At 42.4% G+C, this 18,909-nt stretch overlaps 1 protein-coding gene across 1 annotated transcript in view; it reads left to right on the forward strand.

The window, feature by feature from the left end:
• The first annotated feature begins 1,818 nt into the window (after positions 1 to 1,818).
• Positions 1,819 to 18,909, forward strand: part of CACNG4 (calcium voltage-gated channel auxiliary subunit gamma 4) — an 84,950-nt gene continuing 67,859 nt past the window's right edge. Inside the window, exon 1 of the mRNA XM_063296542.1 lies at positions 1,819 to 2,401. Coding sequence (XP_063152612.1) covers positions 2,173 to 2,401 — 229 coding nt within the window. The 5' untranslated portion in view covers positions 1,819 to 2,172. The remainder of the gene's footprint in view (positions 2,402 to 18,909) is intronic.

Genomic DNA, 18,909 nt, shown 5'->3' on the forward strand with positions numbered 1-18,909 from the left:
ACAGTGGTGTCCATGGATGACAGCGGGGGCCGGGGGAGGTGGCAAGGGGGACAAAATGATAAAAACAGTGTTATAGTATTGTGCTCCAAGCCACACCCCTTTTGTATGTGTATTATGACATCACAAGCACAAATGAAACAGGAGGAACTTAAGGTTTGATGAAAGCATCTACAGTATCTCCTGCAGATGCTCATAGCTCCAGATGGAGCCTAATGTCTCACCGTGTCTGAAAAAGGCTGAACCAAGAGCATATCCTTGCTCCTGCTATTGGGCAGGGATAACAGTCCATCCTCTGCGTTGCAAGGTGTCTTCTCTTCCTAGCCCAGTTTGCAAGGGTTTACTGAGAGATGCCACCCCATTGCAGCCTCCCACCTCTGCCCTCCTTCTTGCCATTCTCTTGCACCCTGAATAACAGCTGCAGACACAAAGAGGCCCTGAGCAATACCGTTCTTGCCCTGCTGCCCCCCATCTTGCTGAGTGGGGGGAAGGAAGCCACTGGGAGGGAAGAAGCCACTTGTGGCAAGGAGCTTTAGCATGGTAAGCAGGCATTCCCACTTGCCCACCGCCCACTTCTAAACTCCTTCCCAGCAGCTCCTCTCCCCACATCCCAGCTGGAATGGGGAAATGCCTTTCCCATTAATTATAAAAATTGATTGTTGTAAACCGCCCAGAGTCCCCCGACGGGAGGAGATGGGCGGGGACAAATTAAATAGATAGATAGATAGATAGATAGATAGATAGATAGATAGATAGATAGATAGATAAGTTGAGAAATACCAAATGGCAATTGCTTTTTTTTCCTCTGTGGGACAGAATTTAATCAATTTTTATCCTACTTTGCATTCAAAGTAATCTGAAATTGAGCTGGATTTGGAGAAATTCACCCTTATGAGAGGGTGAAATACGCCAACATGAAGGCAAAACATGACTTTTTTTCCTTTGAGAACTGCCAATATCATTTTTTTAAAATTTATCAGTAGAATTGAAACCAATTTTCTGGCAATAATTGCTTCTTCTGAGGTGAGAAATCCTGCCAAATTTTAGAAGATTAATGTTAAGGGATTTAGGTTGTCATTCAACAACAACAAAACTAAATATTGATAGGCTGATTAATGGAAAAGGTTGCCAGGTAAGGGGCCAAAATGACATGGCATAAAAGTAGCTTAGTTTCACGGTAAAGTTAATTTATGCCCAATTGCATATGTGATACTCCTTTTGATTCCCTACTTTTGAATGAAATAGGGAAAAGCTCCAGTATAGGGGTCCGCTGGCTAATACAGATCTTAGGATGATCTGAGTTTGAATCCCTGCTCTGAGTAAACCCACTCCCTCTTTTTGGCACCTTCTAGCCTGAAAGAAGCAATGGCCAGGAAAGCAGAGACAGACGCAAGTTTGAGACCTAAACCAGACAAGTTTCATTCACAAGACTATTCAGAGTAGATTACAGAGGAAACGGCCTCGAAATCTAGGCTACTGCGGGCTTCTAGTTTTCTGAAAAACCCCGCCACCCATCCCCGCCCCTTTCAAACAAATTCCTCGGTCGTTCCCACCACGCGGAAAGGCATCTCCTTCCAACTGCACGCGGTTGGCCAACGCCTCGTGGCGGCTACTTGGAGGGGCGCGCGCGCGGCCAAACGCCGACCCCCGCCCCCGTCTTTCTCCCGTTGCCCCCTGACTCAGGGGGAGGCGGAGCCTGAGCGCCTCGAGGGCTTTCAGGCGCCCCGCCTCCCCTTCCTCCGCCGAATTTAGGCGGCGGGAAGAGGCAACTCGCGGTGTGTGCCGCCGTGCGCGTGGCACGCTGGAGAGAGCGCCCGCGGACAGGCGAGGGAGCGCCACGAGGCAAAGCAGCCCAAGTGGCTGGTAGGGGCACCGGCTGGCAGCGTCGCGGCTCCTCTCGTCCCTGAAAGGGCGGAGACCTTTCAGAGGGCCACTTTTTTGCTCTCTGTTTTGCTGTGCTTCGGCGCGAACCTTTTGGCGCGCCCTCCCTTCCCCTCCGCCCATGTCTCGGCTTCTTTGCTACGTCCTGGGTAGATGGAAGGAGGGAGGAGAGGGGGAGAAAGAGGAGCGGGAAGGAGGGGAAGCCGCTGCTCGGGCGCGGCGGGGGGGAGGCAGTGTTCGACTGCGTCTGTCTCTTGCTGCCCCCTGAGCCCGTCGGGTGGAGCATGAAGCACCATGGTGTGGTGCGACCGTGGGATCCAGATGCTGCTGACCACGGTGGGTGCCTTCGCCGCCTTCAGTCTCATGACCATCGCTATCGGCACCGACTATTGGCTCTACTCGAGCGCCAACCTCTGCAACGGGACCAATGTCACCGCCACGGACGAGACGGCGCAAAGCCAACCGAAAAAAGTGAAGGGCGACCTCACCCACTCCGGCCTCTGGAGGTTCTGCTGTATTGAAGGTAGCCCCGGCAGGAAGGGCGAGCGCGAGCTCCAGAGACTTGCGGGGCGAGGCGGGAACGTGATTGAGGGCTCGCTCCGTCCGCGCGCGGATGTGCGGGAGTGATCATAGGGGAAACAAAGAAAGAAGGAGAAAGATTCAGGAAAAGTGCCCAACTTCCTCGGTCGGAACGGCTAGGGAGGAACAATGCAAGGCTTTCATGTGAGACCGGAGGTTGGCCAAGGGACTGGGAGTTTCAGTTTTCCCTTTTTCCTGGCAAAGCTTTGGAGCGCAATCACATCCCTCTCTCTCTCTCTCCCTCTCTCTTTCTCACTCACTCACTCACTCTCTCTCTCTCTCTCTCTCTCTCTCTCACACACACACACACACACACACCCTCTCCTCCAGATACAGCTGGCTGCAGCCGAGTTGGTACTTCTGCTCTGATACTGTCTGGGAGGGAGGATGTTGTTGCCTTGGCAACCGATGTCTCTGATTGCTATGGGAACCGGATGGAGGGAGTGATGCTTAACCTAAGGTGTCTGCTTTTTCCAACCCAGCCTTGCTGAGTCTTAGCCCTTTTTCCTGGGCACTGTAGCTTACCCCAGAATTGAAAGAAACGCAGAAGAGTGGATTAAAAAAACAAAGTGGGTAAGAAACACTGGGGGAGAGAGAGTCAAAAAGAGAGGCTTTACTGGTATCTACAGAATAATAAAGACGTCCCTTTACTTGTGAATGTATACATGTCTGTGTATGAGCCAGTGAAACATTCCCAACCTAGCACCCTTCACATGAGCTAGAACGATGCTTACAGAATCCCCAACTAGCCTGCTAACTAGAAATTCTAGGAGCTGTAGTACCAGCAGAGGGGGAAGGGGCCACATTGGGGAAGGTTCAGCTAGAGAGTTTCATGAAGCATGAAACATCTGAGACTTAGGAGGTCCTTCAAAAGAATACACAACTATTTAATTTTTCAGTGCCACTTTCCTTAAGCAGATGACAAATTACTAATGGAGTTCATCATGATCAAATAATAATTTCAACTCAATATTGAGCCTATTTTGGATTATGGGGTAGCTTTAGCACCATGCCCGTGGGGGGGGGGGTGTCGGCCTCCCACTCACTGCTGATCTTTCCCCTAAACATGCCATAATCCCAGAAAGAGGTCAGCAAGGGAGCTAAGATAAGCAGACCATGTGCTGTTTCCCGGTGGCCTAATGAAGAGGATGGGGCTTGTGGTGCTGCCCCTTCCTTTTGGTGTCACAGCAGCACCCAGCATTACAAAATCCAGCTTGAGAATGGACCCATTGCTGTACCCTCCCCAGGACACAGTGCAGGCAAGGGAAAAGAGGAAATAATCCTTAGTAGGGGAAAGTTAGCTCAATGAACACACTCCTCATTCTGGTCTTCCCAAAGGAGGAACTCAGGAAAGTGAGTGAGATGGATGCTCTGGGACAATAATGAGTCAATGGGAGTCATAACTGGTCCTTCCATTTCCCTGGGTGGCCCAAAGACAACCTTTTCTGATTTTTTTATAATTGCTGAACCTCTGATAGAATTGTAGAGATGGGATATCTGGAGAAAAATAGAACCATTAGGAAAAATCCTTTGTTCCCCCTTCTTTTCCAATTTCTTCCTTTCCCTATCCTACCGCCTTTTAACTTTCTGTCTGCCAGTGTTGGGAACTGGGCTCCCTGTTACATCATTTAGATAAGCAGTAGACAATTTAGTGTCTTCCAGGTGTTTTGCGTTATAATTCTATAAGTCCTAACCAACACAGCCAATAAGCAGAAGGAAGATGAGGAATTATTCAGAACCCCTATTTTCTCCGAAATCTCCATAAATCTCTAGAATGAAGATAGTATCTCTTTAGATATTACTGAATTATATTATTTCCAGTAGTCCCACTCCACATGGTATAAGGTGAAGGATGTTGGAAACTGTAATTCTGTAAATTCTGTCATGCTAAAGCTGGGAAGGATGGGTAGTCAGAGCTTTGTGACTACCCAACCTCCCCAGCTTTAGGAAGGATCATGAGAGATAACTTGGTTTCTCTTCTTTGGCTGACAGTGACTGAGCGTGAAGCCGAGCTCTAAGGACAAGTTTAGCATCCTGTTTATCTACTGGTTGCCCTGCTGCCTTACAGGAGCCCTTTCTGAACCCCTGGACCTCACTGCTGGGCTGGTGTTGGGGGATTTCCACCTCCATGATGGGGATGGGAGAAATCTGGGAAGGCTCAGGAGTTTATGGCAGCAATGAGCTTATCCCAGGTAATCTCTTACCTGTCACAAAAGGACATATGTTTGTTCTTGTCTTTGTTTCAGAGCAGTTGGTATGTAATCTGAAGATGGAGAATGTTACTTCCTGGCCCATATTAGATTTGCTATTTTCTAAGACCACTGCAGGGGTGATGGGCCGATTAAGTTGGTTCATACTAGTACTTTTGCTGGATTTGACAGTGGAGTTCAGGGTTAAGGTAGCTTTCACCCATGTTTTGCTGGTGCCATATCTGAAGTGGGAGGCCCTGATGATAGTAACTCATGTCCTCATCACTATTAGACTAGGCTACTGCAGCATATTTTACATGGGCTGCCTTTTAAAAATATTCAAACTATAGTTGGTACTAAATGCAGCAGCCTATGTACTGGCAGGTGACAGTTGGTACAACCATGTAATATCAGTGTTGCAGGCACTGAACTGGGTTCCAGGAGTTTCTACATACCATTCAAAGTACTGGTTTTAATATATAAAGTCTTGCATAGCTTGAATCCTAGGTATCTTCTGGTCTGCCTCCTCCACATGGAACTGTCCCAAATGGGGATGTTAATCATACGTGATGTGAAAGTGTTTGTCTATGGTGGCCCCCAACTTGTAGAACTGTCTTCCTGGAGACGCCCTGAAGGTACCCACCTTGGCATCATTCCAGAAGCCTGTCAAAACATAACTTTTCTATAAGGTCTTCAAGGTGTAAGAATTGCTGGTATATATGCTAGGACTGGTGCCTATGGTTACTGTTTTATTGGTTATTGACTGCTGAACCTTTGTAATTTTATGGGTATTTTGTTTTTAGCTGCTTGTAAATTACAGGGAGCTGGTCTGATTTGATGGTTTACAAATATAAAATGAGTGACAACTAAAAAGTAAAGATTTCTTATCTTTGGTTATAGGTAAGCAAATGAAAGGAAGTCAGCAAAATTATTTGCATAATCATTCTGGACTCCAGAGAAAGACAGTGATCATGAGGAAGAGAAAGCACCTCCTCTTTAATCATTTGCTTCCATGTGTCTTTCTGTGCAGTTTGGCAGATATAATCCTTTCCATTGCACCTCCTAAAGCAAGAGTGGACAACCAGAGAGCAGCATGCAGCCCTCCAGTCCCTCATTTGCATCCACTCTCCAAAATATCCTGAGATTGTGCCACTGAAGGACCAGATTACAAAGACATGGTTTTGGCTGAAAAATTCAAAAATTAGGCTGAAAATAGGAACACAAGGCCCCTGAGAGATCAAAATACCCAACCTCCTCATGCTAGATAGATTGATAGATGAGAGAGAGAGAGAGATGACAGACAGACAGACAGACAGACAGACAGACAGACAGACAGACAGACAGACAGACAGACAGACAGACAGACAGACAGATTGATTGATAGATAGATTGATTGATTTTGACCCTCCACTCTCTGGTGACATGACTATATCATAGGAGGGCCTACTGGCCAGCTAACTAACTTACATGCCCCACTCAACAGTCTTGCCCACTTCTGTTTGGAGTCAGTATGGAGCAGGAGTAGGGTTCAGCTAAAAGAATACTGCATCTAGTCAGTCTTTCTGACAACTGAGTTTTTCAGAGATGTTAGCAAGGGCCCAGGCCTTTATTTAAGACATGTTTGTCTAAAATCTCAACCTCAAGGCTCTCCTAACTTGCTTCCACCAAGCTAAGCTAGAATGGGTGAAAAATGCTTCTTACAAGAAAATACATGGGTTGCTGAGAAACTTTGGCAAGACAAATCATGGAAAAGAGGGAACAAATGCCAGGCCAGACTGCTGAGCCTCTGGCACAAAAATTCATCCCAGTGCTCTTAGGTGTTGCCAAGCTCCAGCAGCCCTTGTTCCAGCATCATTGGCCAATAGTCTTGCCACATTAAGAGTGAAATACTGGTGGATAGAAGTGAAGCTGGGTGAATACATTCCCTTTTTATTTCATTTTGATCCTAGAGGTATGTGTGTGCTTCATTCCAAAACAACACTTGTGGCATATCAGCTTCTGGGTCCCTGATTCTGTCCTTAAATCACAACTTAGCACACAAAACTTGGCAAAGCAGAAGTTTGAGCTTATTCTAAATGACAGACAGTACAGAAGTGACATGAAAGAAACCTAGGAATAATTCCAAAACTTCATTTATTTTAGGAATAGGTTCTAACAGTTAATGACTTCATGGGCATCAGCAGCAAACTAAGTTTATATCAAAATGGTCATACGCATGTGATTCTGTTGCAATGCAAATACTGCCCTTATATACTTGTGTTCCAGTGTTCAAAACAAACATATAAGTTGTGGGTTTTGAGTCATGACATCATACCATGTGTTTCATCACTTTTGGATACCCACGAATAACATCTTCCTGTTGTATTTTCCGTAAAGATTTAAAGACACAGCCCAAACTTAGGCATATTTACCTCAGTAGGCAGTCATATCACTGTAACTTTAGTTTACAAAACAATACAAAACTCTATTATACAAGTCACTTAGACCTGAATGCCTGTTTTATTAAACATGATATATGCATTTTGGTTTAAGGAGAAATGAACTTGTTTCTCCATACTCAATTCTTAATTAGCCAGTTTCTCAAAGCTTTCTTGGCTACTTTTTCCACAAGATTTCAGAGTGAAATCAGAAAGAAGGGAAATCTACCACTAGGCCACCCAGGCAGCACCATACTGTTGAAGACCAGTATGCCTTGTTGAAAGGGTATAGTAGCAGAGAGGGCTAATTAGGAGTGACTCAGTAACTGAAATATCTATATAGTAGATCTTAAGACAGTCTTATATGCAATGTCATTTGACAATGGAAATAGAACAGATGGTGCTCCTTGGCTTAGCGTATTTCACCTTTTGCACGTATCAGGAGTTCCCTTTCCTAGGACCAACTTTTGCTCCAAAGCAGCAATCAAGCTCTGAAGACAGACTTTCTTCACAGACACCCTCTGCACGAAACCCTCTCCGTATAAATGCTCCTTTGCTTTGATCCATTTTGATAAGCAGAGGTCAGTAGAAACGGGAATCATCTGGTAGCAAGGAATGCTGATGCTTGAATGTCCTCTTACAAGTCATGTTCAAATTAAGAAGGGTTTGCCCTTGGTTTGTTGGATTCAGAGGTGGGGAAGAGAAAATGAAGTAGAATTTTATTTCAGTACTGCCATTTAAAGGATAAACAAAATGGAGAGAGGGAGAGAGAGAGAGACTGTTTTGGTGTTAAAGACTTGGTGTTTTTATTATAAACAGCAAGAGACTTCGGTGAGATATCTAAATAAATAAATAAATAAAATAGTTTAAGTGAGCTGATTTCCGAAAGGACACATGTGTTCAATATATTCTTAATAGCACTTGACTCAAATCATGAAATACTTCGTGAAATCAGAATGTGTTTCTTTCTTCAGCTTGGTGTATTTATTTTCATTAGCAAATCCCTGCTGTATTTGGTAGACTTTGCAGGATTACTTTCCACATTTCAGATGCTGAAAATTTAAATGGTTTTAGTAAACTGGCAAAGTGTTACAAGAGCTTTGATGGCTACAGAGTTTCAGCAAGTGTCATTTACTGGCAGTAACATACTCTAGACCAGGCAAAGGCTACCCTACAGATGATTTGGACAAACCTCCATTATTCCCAGATAACATGTCCAATGATTTAGTTGTGCAATATATCTAAAAACACACAAAAAAATTCCCTAGTAATTTAATCATGGTTACATGATGTTACTATCACAGAAGGTCATATCTCAGCTTCTCAAATTACAGTTTCCCAATCTTAGACTTCTGTTACTTTTACCCTCCTAAATCACCCACCCCACTCCAAAATGATTGAAAGCAAACAGTATGATCGTGCATTTTCAAAGACATTAGATCGTTATGAACAACTGGTGTGGAATAAATAACCTTTCAACCAAAGAAACCTATAACATAAAAATCATAAAGAAAATAATTTCCAGAAATAATTAAATAAGTTAAACTCAGTGGTCCAAATGGTAATGAAAGGTAGTTACAATTTCTTTAATTTTTTTTGTTTTGGATTCAGACGTGGCAGACACTAGATGACATTTTAAACTCTAGATTTAACACTTGTCTCCTGCAGAGTCATTTTCTTTTTTATATGAAGTTGTTACTTTCAAAGCTTTGTCTCAACTATCTTTACTCTGGTGTAAGTCTTACTGATTTTGCTGGAGTTTGCTGCCAACTGTGTACAGTTAGACTTGCCCATATACTGGTTTGCAGCTATAGGTCCGATTTCTGTATTTAGCTAAAAAAGTCTCAAATTATATGTTAAATTGATATTGACCTGAATAACAGTAGGATGTGCAAGTTCATTCCAGGTCCGCTGGCGTTTTTGCTTAACGGCTTCTTAATAATCAGGTGTGGCTTGACTAAGGTGTATTTGTAAAATTTAAACTTAACAAGTGTATGGATTCTAAAATCATGCTGTAAAATCTTTACAGTATTTAGAAGATAACTCCAGTATCAAATAGGCAGATATTTCTCTTTATGAATGACATTTATATTAGAATTTCTATTCTCGTTCTTCAAGAGGCATTAAGGAACTCTTGCAACTGGATTGATAAGTCTACAGCAGATCTGAAATGCTTCTTTCACGCTATGTAATCTCCTACTGAATGCAGCGAAAATATCTACAGTTCTTAGTAGTAACAGAAAGCAAGCACTGAGAAGGCAGGCCATGCAGTTTTAACAGTGTGTTCTAAATGCTGGCATGCTGCCAAGTAAATAAAGTTAATAACTATTGCATTTCACCAATAGAAGATTAAATGAGGGTATATTGGTCCCACTAATTACCACCATTCGTAAATCGGTCATTGTACCACATGCAAAGCAATTATTTATTTTCATATGTATGTCGTGTCTTTCTTCCAAAGGGCTCAAGGTGGCATTCATGAATCTCTATTCATTTCAACTATATTGATAGATTAAGGGGATATAATGTAACAAATATCATGCACCATTTACATTTTGTAGCCTATTGCAGTAGTTTAAATAAACACAAATGCAAATTTTACATGTGGAAAAAGTAAGTACACCCTACATTTATCACTACCTCAAATACCTAAAATTAGTATCAGGTGCACCAGATCAGGTGCAAATGATTAGAACATCATTGGAGAGTATCTGGAAGGAACCTGTCTTACTTAAACCTGAGATGTTTAGTCTGATTTGTTCTTTGTTGTTGAAGTCTGTGGGATCACCACGCCTAGATCGAAAGAGCTCTCTGAGACCTTCAGAAAGAAGGTTTGAGATGTCTATTAGTCTGTGAAAGGATTTAAAGAGATCGCCAAACAGTTGGACATTAATCAATCCACTGTCTGGAAGATCATTTACAAATGAAGAAGATTTCAAACAACTGCCAACTTGTTCAGACCAGGCCGTCCCAGCAAATTCAGCCTGAGAGCAGAAAGCAAGTTGCTTAAAGAAGTCTCTAAGAACCTCAGAAATTCATTACATGACCTAAAGGTAGCTCTTGCCACTATTAATGTCAAAGTGCACGAGTCTACCATTAGAAAGAAGTCGCACAAATTAGAGCTATGTGGGAGGTATGCCAGGAGGAAACCTTTGTTGTCCAGAAAGCACATCAGGACAAGACTAAAATTTGCTCATGATCACCTAGGCAAAGATCAGGACCTCAGGAACAACATGTCCTGGATAGATTAGGCAAAGATAGAGTTATTTGGCCACAATACCAGAAGACATGTGTGGCAAAAACCAAAGACAGCATTTCACTAAGAGAACCTGATATCAACAGTAACACATGATGGTGGAAATATTATGGTATGAGGCTGCTTTGCTGCATCAGGGCCTGGGCATCTCACCATCATAGAATCCACTATGAATTCTTCACTGTACCAGAGGGTGCTTGAGGATAATGTGAGACCATCTGTCAGAATATTGAAGCTCAACCAAAAGTGAAACTTGCAACATGACAATGACCCTAAACATTTCAGTAAATCGACCAAGGAATGGCTGAAAAAAAATCAGTGGAGGGTTCTGGCATGGCTAAGTCAAAACCTGGATCTAAATCCCATCATTGATTTGAAACAGGCTGTGCATGTAAGAAACCCCTCAAACATCACACAGCTGAAAAAATTATGGGAAAAAATGCCTCCCAGTCGATGTCAGAGACTGATAGGTATGAAAAATGCCTACCTGAGGTTGTTTCTAACAAAGAGGGCAATATCAGGTATTAAAGCCAAGGGTGTACATATTCTTTCCACAGAAGAAAATGGCATATCTGTTAATTTTTTGTTGAATAAATGATTGCAAAATCAATTTTTCGTAGGGTTTTTTTTTGTTCAATTAAATCACCTTTATCTTTATACGGTCATGTGAAAAAGTAAGTACATCCCATGTAAAGTTTTTTCTTCTTCTTTAACATATGTGGACATATCACTGTTTTATCTTCATTCAAATAGTATGTTGAAATATGTTGAAATATTAAATATTCAACAAATACATTGAATATCTTACTTTTTCACATGACTGTATTGTTTTGCTTAGCAGCACAATTTTTGCCAATCTGATGTCCTCCAGATGCAACAGGAGATGTAGTCCAGCACATTTGGGGGGCATACCAGATTGGGGAAAGCTGCTATATCATATTGGCCAGTCCTAGCTTCTAGTAGCCTCTAGTATCACTGAGTGCATATTTTTGGAATTGATACAAGCTACAGAATTTGTAGAGTTGGAATTATTCGTGAGTTACTTCTATATGTATTTCAGACTAGGAGCTGGCCTTCAGTGAATATCTATAGTACTTTCTTTTAATAATTTGACCTTGAAATTAGCTCTTTGAATGGGTACTTAAATGAAATAACATTGTTACTGTTCCTTAATTGGATGACTGGAGTGGACAGAAGGAAAGCATTCATAAATCAGGTAGAGGAAAGAAAGAGCTATTTGAAACATACACACCACAAATGCCTTGCTATTTATTTATGTTGGAAATAATTGTAGTATATTTGCATAAAAAGACATTGTATTACCTTAATTCTAGTACTGTTTGCTCCCTACTCAAGTTTGATATGAAATAGACAACCAGCTGCATGCTAGGAATTCAGAGAGGTATAATCTCCCAAGTGCCAAGCTATAAGGAAGGACATGTATTAAAGTTGTCTACTGGTCATCCAAAATTTCTCTAAACCTTGGCCAGTCCCTCAAGCACAGAGCTGATAAATATCACAATCTGAGGTGCTGAACTGGCACAGCTGTGTGCCAGTTTTGATGTGGTATGGTAGCTCTTATTTGCTTATAAGTGATTATGCTATGAGTTAGCAAAGTAGTATTGGCACAACATTCTGCTTTCACAGATGTTCTAGTTAACTAAACGTAATTGCCTGAACAAATGTTTGTGACAAGCTAATGAAATGGAATTAGCAGTGAAGGTGATGCCAGCAAAGCAGGTTTGTAGATTTGTTTAGCCAAATAAATCCTGGAAAATTACAACACTTTTTTTAAAGTCCTAGCTGCCTGCAGAATGAAAACAGCAACAATAAAGAAAAGCTTTGGCTATATTTCTTATCTAATATGAATTAGATGTAGGTATTTTGGATGAATAGGTACATGGACATAAGTAATGGGCTTTGTTTGCTGACCTGGTCCCTATTGAATGTGCCCCAGTACTATCCTGTTTCTCATTTTGCTGGATGGATTCCCTGTGCAGGAGAAGACATTGCATATTGAGTAAAGGGTCCTGCCCTACCCAGCACAGAGCTGACATTTGAAGTACTGTTGGGATAGCCTTTTGTCCCCCACATGTGTTGATATTAGGCCTGAGCAGTGCTTTGGACTGAAAGGAGAAAAAAGTGTTTTGGATGTTGCACCTGCCTAAAACTCCTTAAAGCAGCCCCACCTTTTCATGGAATGGCAGAGCTGTGCTCCTGGGAAAAGGTATACCTGGCTTACAGAGTTACAGATGGGTATATTCCAAGTGCACCTTTTTGCCTTGGAATCCAAAGCCCTTTTCAGGTATATTATTAATTACTTAATTACATGCATATTCTTCTTTTCTTCCACTCAAGGCAGTTTCTCCTCCACCATTAAATCTTCAAAAAAGCCCCATGAGGTAGGCCAAGCTAAGAAATGATTATTAATCCAAAGTCACCCAGTCTGCATTGCAGAAGTGTGGGAATTTCAATATAGTAACTAGCCACTATATTATACCGGCTCTTTGAGAACAAATGTTATATTGTCTGATAGGAGGATTGTATTCTGCTCTATGTGTGATTTGCTAGCAATTAGATTTTAAGACCTCTCCACCTTTATTTCAAAGTAATTTGATGTTACATTCACTGCTTAAAAAAATTAACTGTACTCATCTTCCTGACCAGGACTACCAGGTAGTATAAATCTGTGCCAAATCAGGCTAGGTTGGTAAAATCCCTATGTGCCATGTCCTCGAAATAGCCATTCATTTGTCTGAGGTATCCGAGTTGTTTGGAGCAAGGAAATGTGCTTGTCTTCCACACATCATGGTTGTCAACAGATCAACAATAATGATCTCCCCCTCAAAAGTGGGTTTTGTCCATATAGTTCCAGAAAGTACTGCAAATAAGTCAAAACATGTACTGTGAATATCTACTTTTTCAAAAATTTACCTGTATGGAGGTAAATTGTGAGGAAGAAAAATGTTTTTGCCCCATAAAAAAACTGATATGAAAGGCAGAGTTTGAAAGAATATAGAGAAACCCAGAGAAAATACTTATGAATGAGAAGTTTTCCATGCTACCCTGGTCTTTTACTTAACCACTGGGAATTTGCCTCCATAAAATATGGGGTGTGGGGGACGGAGAGCTAAATGCATGATGACCTAATGGCAAGTCAACTCTTGAGAGACTCAGTGTAAGGATTTGGTTTCTAGTGCAATTCTGCTCTAGTTCTGTTGAAACAAGAACAAAATCTCAGTTATTCAGTCAGAAATACATAGTTGCAGCAGGTGCTCCACAGTGTTCCTAAGGGTGATCACACCATCTGCACTTATCTAGGCTATATATCATAAGGCAAATGTTAATGGTCATTCTGTTCCAAATGAAACTTGTTTTTATGCCTTATCTAGGTCTTGAGAATCTTAAACCATAAAAGAGTTGTGAGGGAGAGATGGGCAGTGAATAAATTTATTAAATAAATAAATACCAAAGGAAGAGCAAAATGTCCAACTTGTCACCCTTTCTCCTGCCTTATGTGGCCTTTCTTTGAAAGCTGTAATGATTAATTCACACTACATATTCCCAAACATTTTTTCTGCAAACATAGCTTGCACCCCATCCCCAAGCTGCAGGAGCTGTTCGTGGTCGTGATGGACAGTATCCCAGTTATCTTCTCCTATAGATTTTTTTTGGTGTTTCATTGTTGCTACAGGTGTCTGGTAGACTCCATAATTATAATGTGCTGCTGGCTAAGTAGGTAGATCGTTTGACACTCAGGTTTCTGCAATGGATAGATTTGATGGCTACTGGGTCTTTTAAAGATAAATCTTCAAGCAGTTGCCTCTTTCTGCAAGGACCAATAACCAAAGAGGCAGAGTTTGGGATGCTCTTGTACAGAGCACATTCTGGGTTCATTGGGTCTTGCAGAGCTGACCTCTCAACCCCCAATCTCAGCAGCAGCAGCTGTAAGATTAATAAATCAACCTGGGCAAGAAAACAGGGGTAGGGTGTAGCTAGAATGCAGGGTACCAAAAGCTAATAATGTAAACATACTTAAAACAAACAAAAAAACAAATTGCAGACAGTGATGGGATAATGACTACAGCATTGAGATGAAGATGTCTGTTCTCTTGCTTGCATTGGATGTCCTAGCAGCTGTTGAATGATTGTTGTTCCCAGTTTAGTATCATTATATAACATAATAGGATAAATAATGATATTCCGATAGGAATTGTTAATACCTACCTGATGAATAATAACCTTGACCAAAGTCATACGTTATAGCATGATAATGACCCTCAAGAAGGAGAAGCCACAAAAATGTGGTCAATGATATGGTTACTTTCCAAGCAAATTGTGCCTTTTTAAAAGAAGCCACTTTTGATTTGGGACTATGTTATTTGTCTTGCTGCTCTGATAAAATTGAAATCATACTTTAATGCAATCAATTTTAAATTTGGTACATCAGTCTGTTCCCCGCCCTCCCCCCAGAAAATCTCTCTGGCACCTAGTCTAGAATAATGGTAATATATCTTGGGTTTATTCTAAATTGGCATAGGAGGCGGACTAGGATGATCCATCCTTGATCTCACTCTTCATAACATGTGTGCTTAAAATATAACCAGCATCCAAGTTCCATTTCTGTATGTTATACAACTCCATCAGTAATTGCCAAGATAGACAATTCACATAGTAATAAATCTTGGCAATACCACGAGAAGGAACATTTCCCCATATGTGGTAGACATGTAAAAAAACCCCACAAAAGTACTGGAAAGAAATACACAGCACTATTCAGAGAACTTTAGAAATCAAATTTGAAATGAACCCACAGTTTTTCTTACTAATGATAATCCCAAAACATATTAATGAAAAAATAGCATAATTTACTAAGATACATGTTTATTGTGGCAAGGATAAATTCAGTACAACATTGGAAGAAAGATATGTTTCTGAAAATATCAGACAGGGAACTTAAACTTGGAGAATATTCAGTAATGGCAAAATTGGCCACATATATTCACAACAGAAGTTTAACCAAATTTAAGCAAGAATGGCTTCCATAGATTCTTTCTTTCTTATATTCTTAAACAATAAATAATGGAGATTTTGGCACTTAGCTCAGAGATGTAAATTCTTCCTTACTGTATATTGTTAAAATAATGTATTTAAAAGTAATTTAATGGTTTTTATGATTAATTTCTGATCAAATATATACTGGGCACTAACTGTACAATCTTGGTAATTCCTTTGCCCACTTATAGATATTATATTTCTGTACCATTTTTTTCTTTTCTCCTTTTTCTTGTTTGCTCTTTTTTTTTCCTTTTAAAAATGATCAGTAAAAGAAAGAAAAAAGTGAGCACAGATAATCATACTCCCCAAAAGTTGCATTTGTGTATTGCAACAAGATCAATTCAGTAATGGTGAACAAATTATCCAGGAAATTATTTCTTCAGTATTACTGATCTTGCTTACTCTTTCTTTCTTGCTTGCTTTCTTGCTTTCATTTTGGGGTATTACAACTCTAAAGAGGGCAACTGGGGCAACATAGCCCCTTCCTTCCCCTTCCCCTGCAGAGGAGATTCTTGGCCTGTTCCCAACTTTTTCCAGTGAGCTAGTTGCACTGTGTCCCAGCATCACGAATGGCAGCTCGTTACATATCTGACTTATTACCACACTAAATCCATCAAGCTAAATCTCATAGTCATAAATTCAGGCCAAGGTCAGGACACAAAAGCAAGCTCACTGTGAAATAGTGTCCAAAGGGCTAAATGAATGGGAAAGTCCAGAAGCAAATGAAAATCAAATGCAGGGATGGTTTTGTAGCAAGTAGTCAAGGCAGATCCACATTTGTCATGCCCAGGTTGCTCCCTAAATAAATGGCCATGAGCAGCCCTGGATTTCCTCAGCTGGTTTCTCCTAAGTAGACCCTCAAGTTTTAGCTCTCTTTGGCATAACCAAGCATTCTATGCCTCTCTGTGTTTAGATGGTCCAGTCTCAGACCTAGCATTCTGCTAGATCCAGAACACAGGGAGTGGGGCCAGTTGCTGGTTCAGCATCACTGCTGAGGCCTGGGATGCAACTTTTGGGATGCAACCTCTGGTTGTCTTCCTTGACTGACAAGGACTCTTAGTCTGGACCATGAAATACTGTAAGGAAAGGAGATCTCACCCATATGAGAGGAAAAGAAACTAATTACTTTTCCTCAGCAGCAATTTGAATGCTTAGAGCTAGCGAGACCAAATTCTTTAGATGCCAATTGCTGCAAAGGGCCAGGAGACTGGCACCTGTTGTTGTCACTAGCCATCTCTTCCTTTTTTCCACTTCCCACTTTGTGTGTGTGTGTTTTATTTTAAAAAATTTGGCTAGTGTCATTACCTTTTTAATGCACATGTAGCTCAGGACTCACTCATCTAACCACTGTATTTATTTATCAAATTTGTCACTGCCCATCTCCTCCCACCAGAGGGACTCTGGGTGGTTTACAACAATAGTCAATAAAACAATAAATATAAAATAAAAATACAATATCTAAAAACACAGTTACAGATACAATAATTATAGATAAAAATAGAATCCAAATGGTGGATGATAACTCAGACCTTGTATGCAACGAGCACTCTAGGGTACTGGCCATCCCCAAACATGATGACTCCCCTCCCTGCCCCAAACCAGGTGGCAGAGCCAGGTCTTCAAATTCCTCCAGAAGGCCAGGAGTGATGGGGCCAACCTCACCTCCGGGGTCAATTTGTTTCAGAGGGCAGGAGCTACTGCAGAGAAGGCCCACCTCCTGGACCCTGCCAGATGAAATTCTCTTACCGACAGGGTCTGCAACATGCCCTCTCTGCATGATCGGGTGGGACGGATTGACATAATGGGGGTGAGGCAGTTCCTCAGGTAGCCTGGCCTCATGCCATGTAGGGCTATAAAGGTGATAACCAACACCTTGAATTGGACCCGGAAGCAAACCGGTACCCAATGCAGTTCACGGAGCAGAGGTGTTACATGTGCTCTTCTAAGGGCACCAAAGATCACCCGCGCGGCTGCATTCTGGACTAGCTGTAGCTTCTGGATACTTTTCAAGGGTAGCCCATGTAGAGCGCATTGCAGTAGTCCATATGGGAGATAACAAGGGCATGAATGACTGTTTGAAGGGCCTCCTGATCCAGGAAGGGACATAACTGGTGCACAACATGAAGTTGTGTGAAGGCCTTCCTGGCCACGGTTACCACCTGTTCTTCAAGCAGGGGCCCTGAGTCCAGGAGGACCCCCAAGTTACACACTGGGTCTGTCTGGGGCAGTGTAACCCCATCCAGAACCGAAGATGACAAAGTCCCGGATATGGAAGAGCCATTAACCCACAGCCACTCCATCTTACCAGGGTTCAGTTGAAGCCTGTTGTCCTCCATCCAGGCCCCCACAGCCCCCAGGCACTGAGAGAGGGCAGACACAGCACCACTTACTTCACCCAGGATGGAGATATACAAGTGAGTGTCATCAGCATATTGATCATACCTCATCCCATGGTGACAGATGATCTCACCCAGCAGTTTCATGTAGATATTTAAAAGGAGTGGAGAGAGTACCGAGCCCTGTGGCACCCCACAATGGAGGGGTCGAGGGTCGGATCTCTCGCTCCCTATCGCCACCAATTTGGACCAGCCCTGGAGGAAGGAGGTGAACCAGCGCAGAACCATGATGCCCACCCCCAACTCCCTGAGCCTCCCCAAAAGGATACCATGGTCAATGGTATTGAGGTCAAGAAGAGCAAGGATGGATACACTGCCACCATCCTTCTCCCACCAGAGATCATCCGTAAGTGTGACCAATGCTGTTTCCGTCCTGTATCCGGGCCTGAAACCTGACTGAAAGGGGTCTAGATAATCCGTTTCATCCAGAACCCTCTGGAGCTGCAATGCCACCTCTTTCTTAACCACCTTTCCCAAAAAGGGGAGGTGGGAGACAGGACAAAAATTGTCCAGTACGGTAGGGTCCAGCAATGGTTTCTTGAGCGGGTACACCAGCACCTCCTTAAAGGCAGTTGGAAACACAAGGATGTATTAACCATTGCCTGGACCCAACCACATGTCACCTCCCGAGCTGCTTTCACCAGCCAAGAGGGACATGGGTCTAGGTGACAAGTGGTGGCATTCACAGTCTGGAGAATCCTGTCCACTTCCTTGGGTCCAACAGGATCAAACTGTTCCCAGATAACTGGGGAAGAACGCTCCCTTGGTATCTCCACGGACCATGCTTCACATTTGGAGTCTAACTTGGAATGAATCTGGGCAATTTTATCCTGCAGATGCTCAGAAATCTCCTCTGCACAGCCCTGTAGGTGGGTCAGTGGGCCCACCTTCCCAAGAAGGGATCAAGTGATTTTAAACTGGGCTGTCGGGTGGCATTCTGCGGACGCGATAAGAGTGGAGAAGTATTGATGCTTCACCACTCTTATCACCACAAGGTAGGCCTTAATAGTGGCTCTAACCTGTGTTTGGTCAGATTTGGTCTTTGTCCTCCTCCAGCAGCGCTCTAGATGTCTCTTAACCCTCTTCAGAACCCTCAGCTCCTCTGTAAACCACGGGGAGTGTCAGGTTCAATGGGG

This window comes from Candoia aspera, chromosome 2, assembly GCF_035149785.1.
Source record: "Candoia aspera isolate rCanAsp1 chromosome 2, rCanAsp1.hap2, whole genome shotgun sequence".
Classification (NCBI taxonomy): domain Eukaryota; kingdom Metazoa; phylum Chordata; class Lepidosauria; order Squamata; family Boidae; genus Candoia; species Candoia aspera.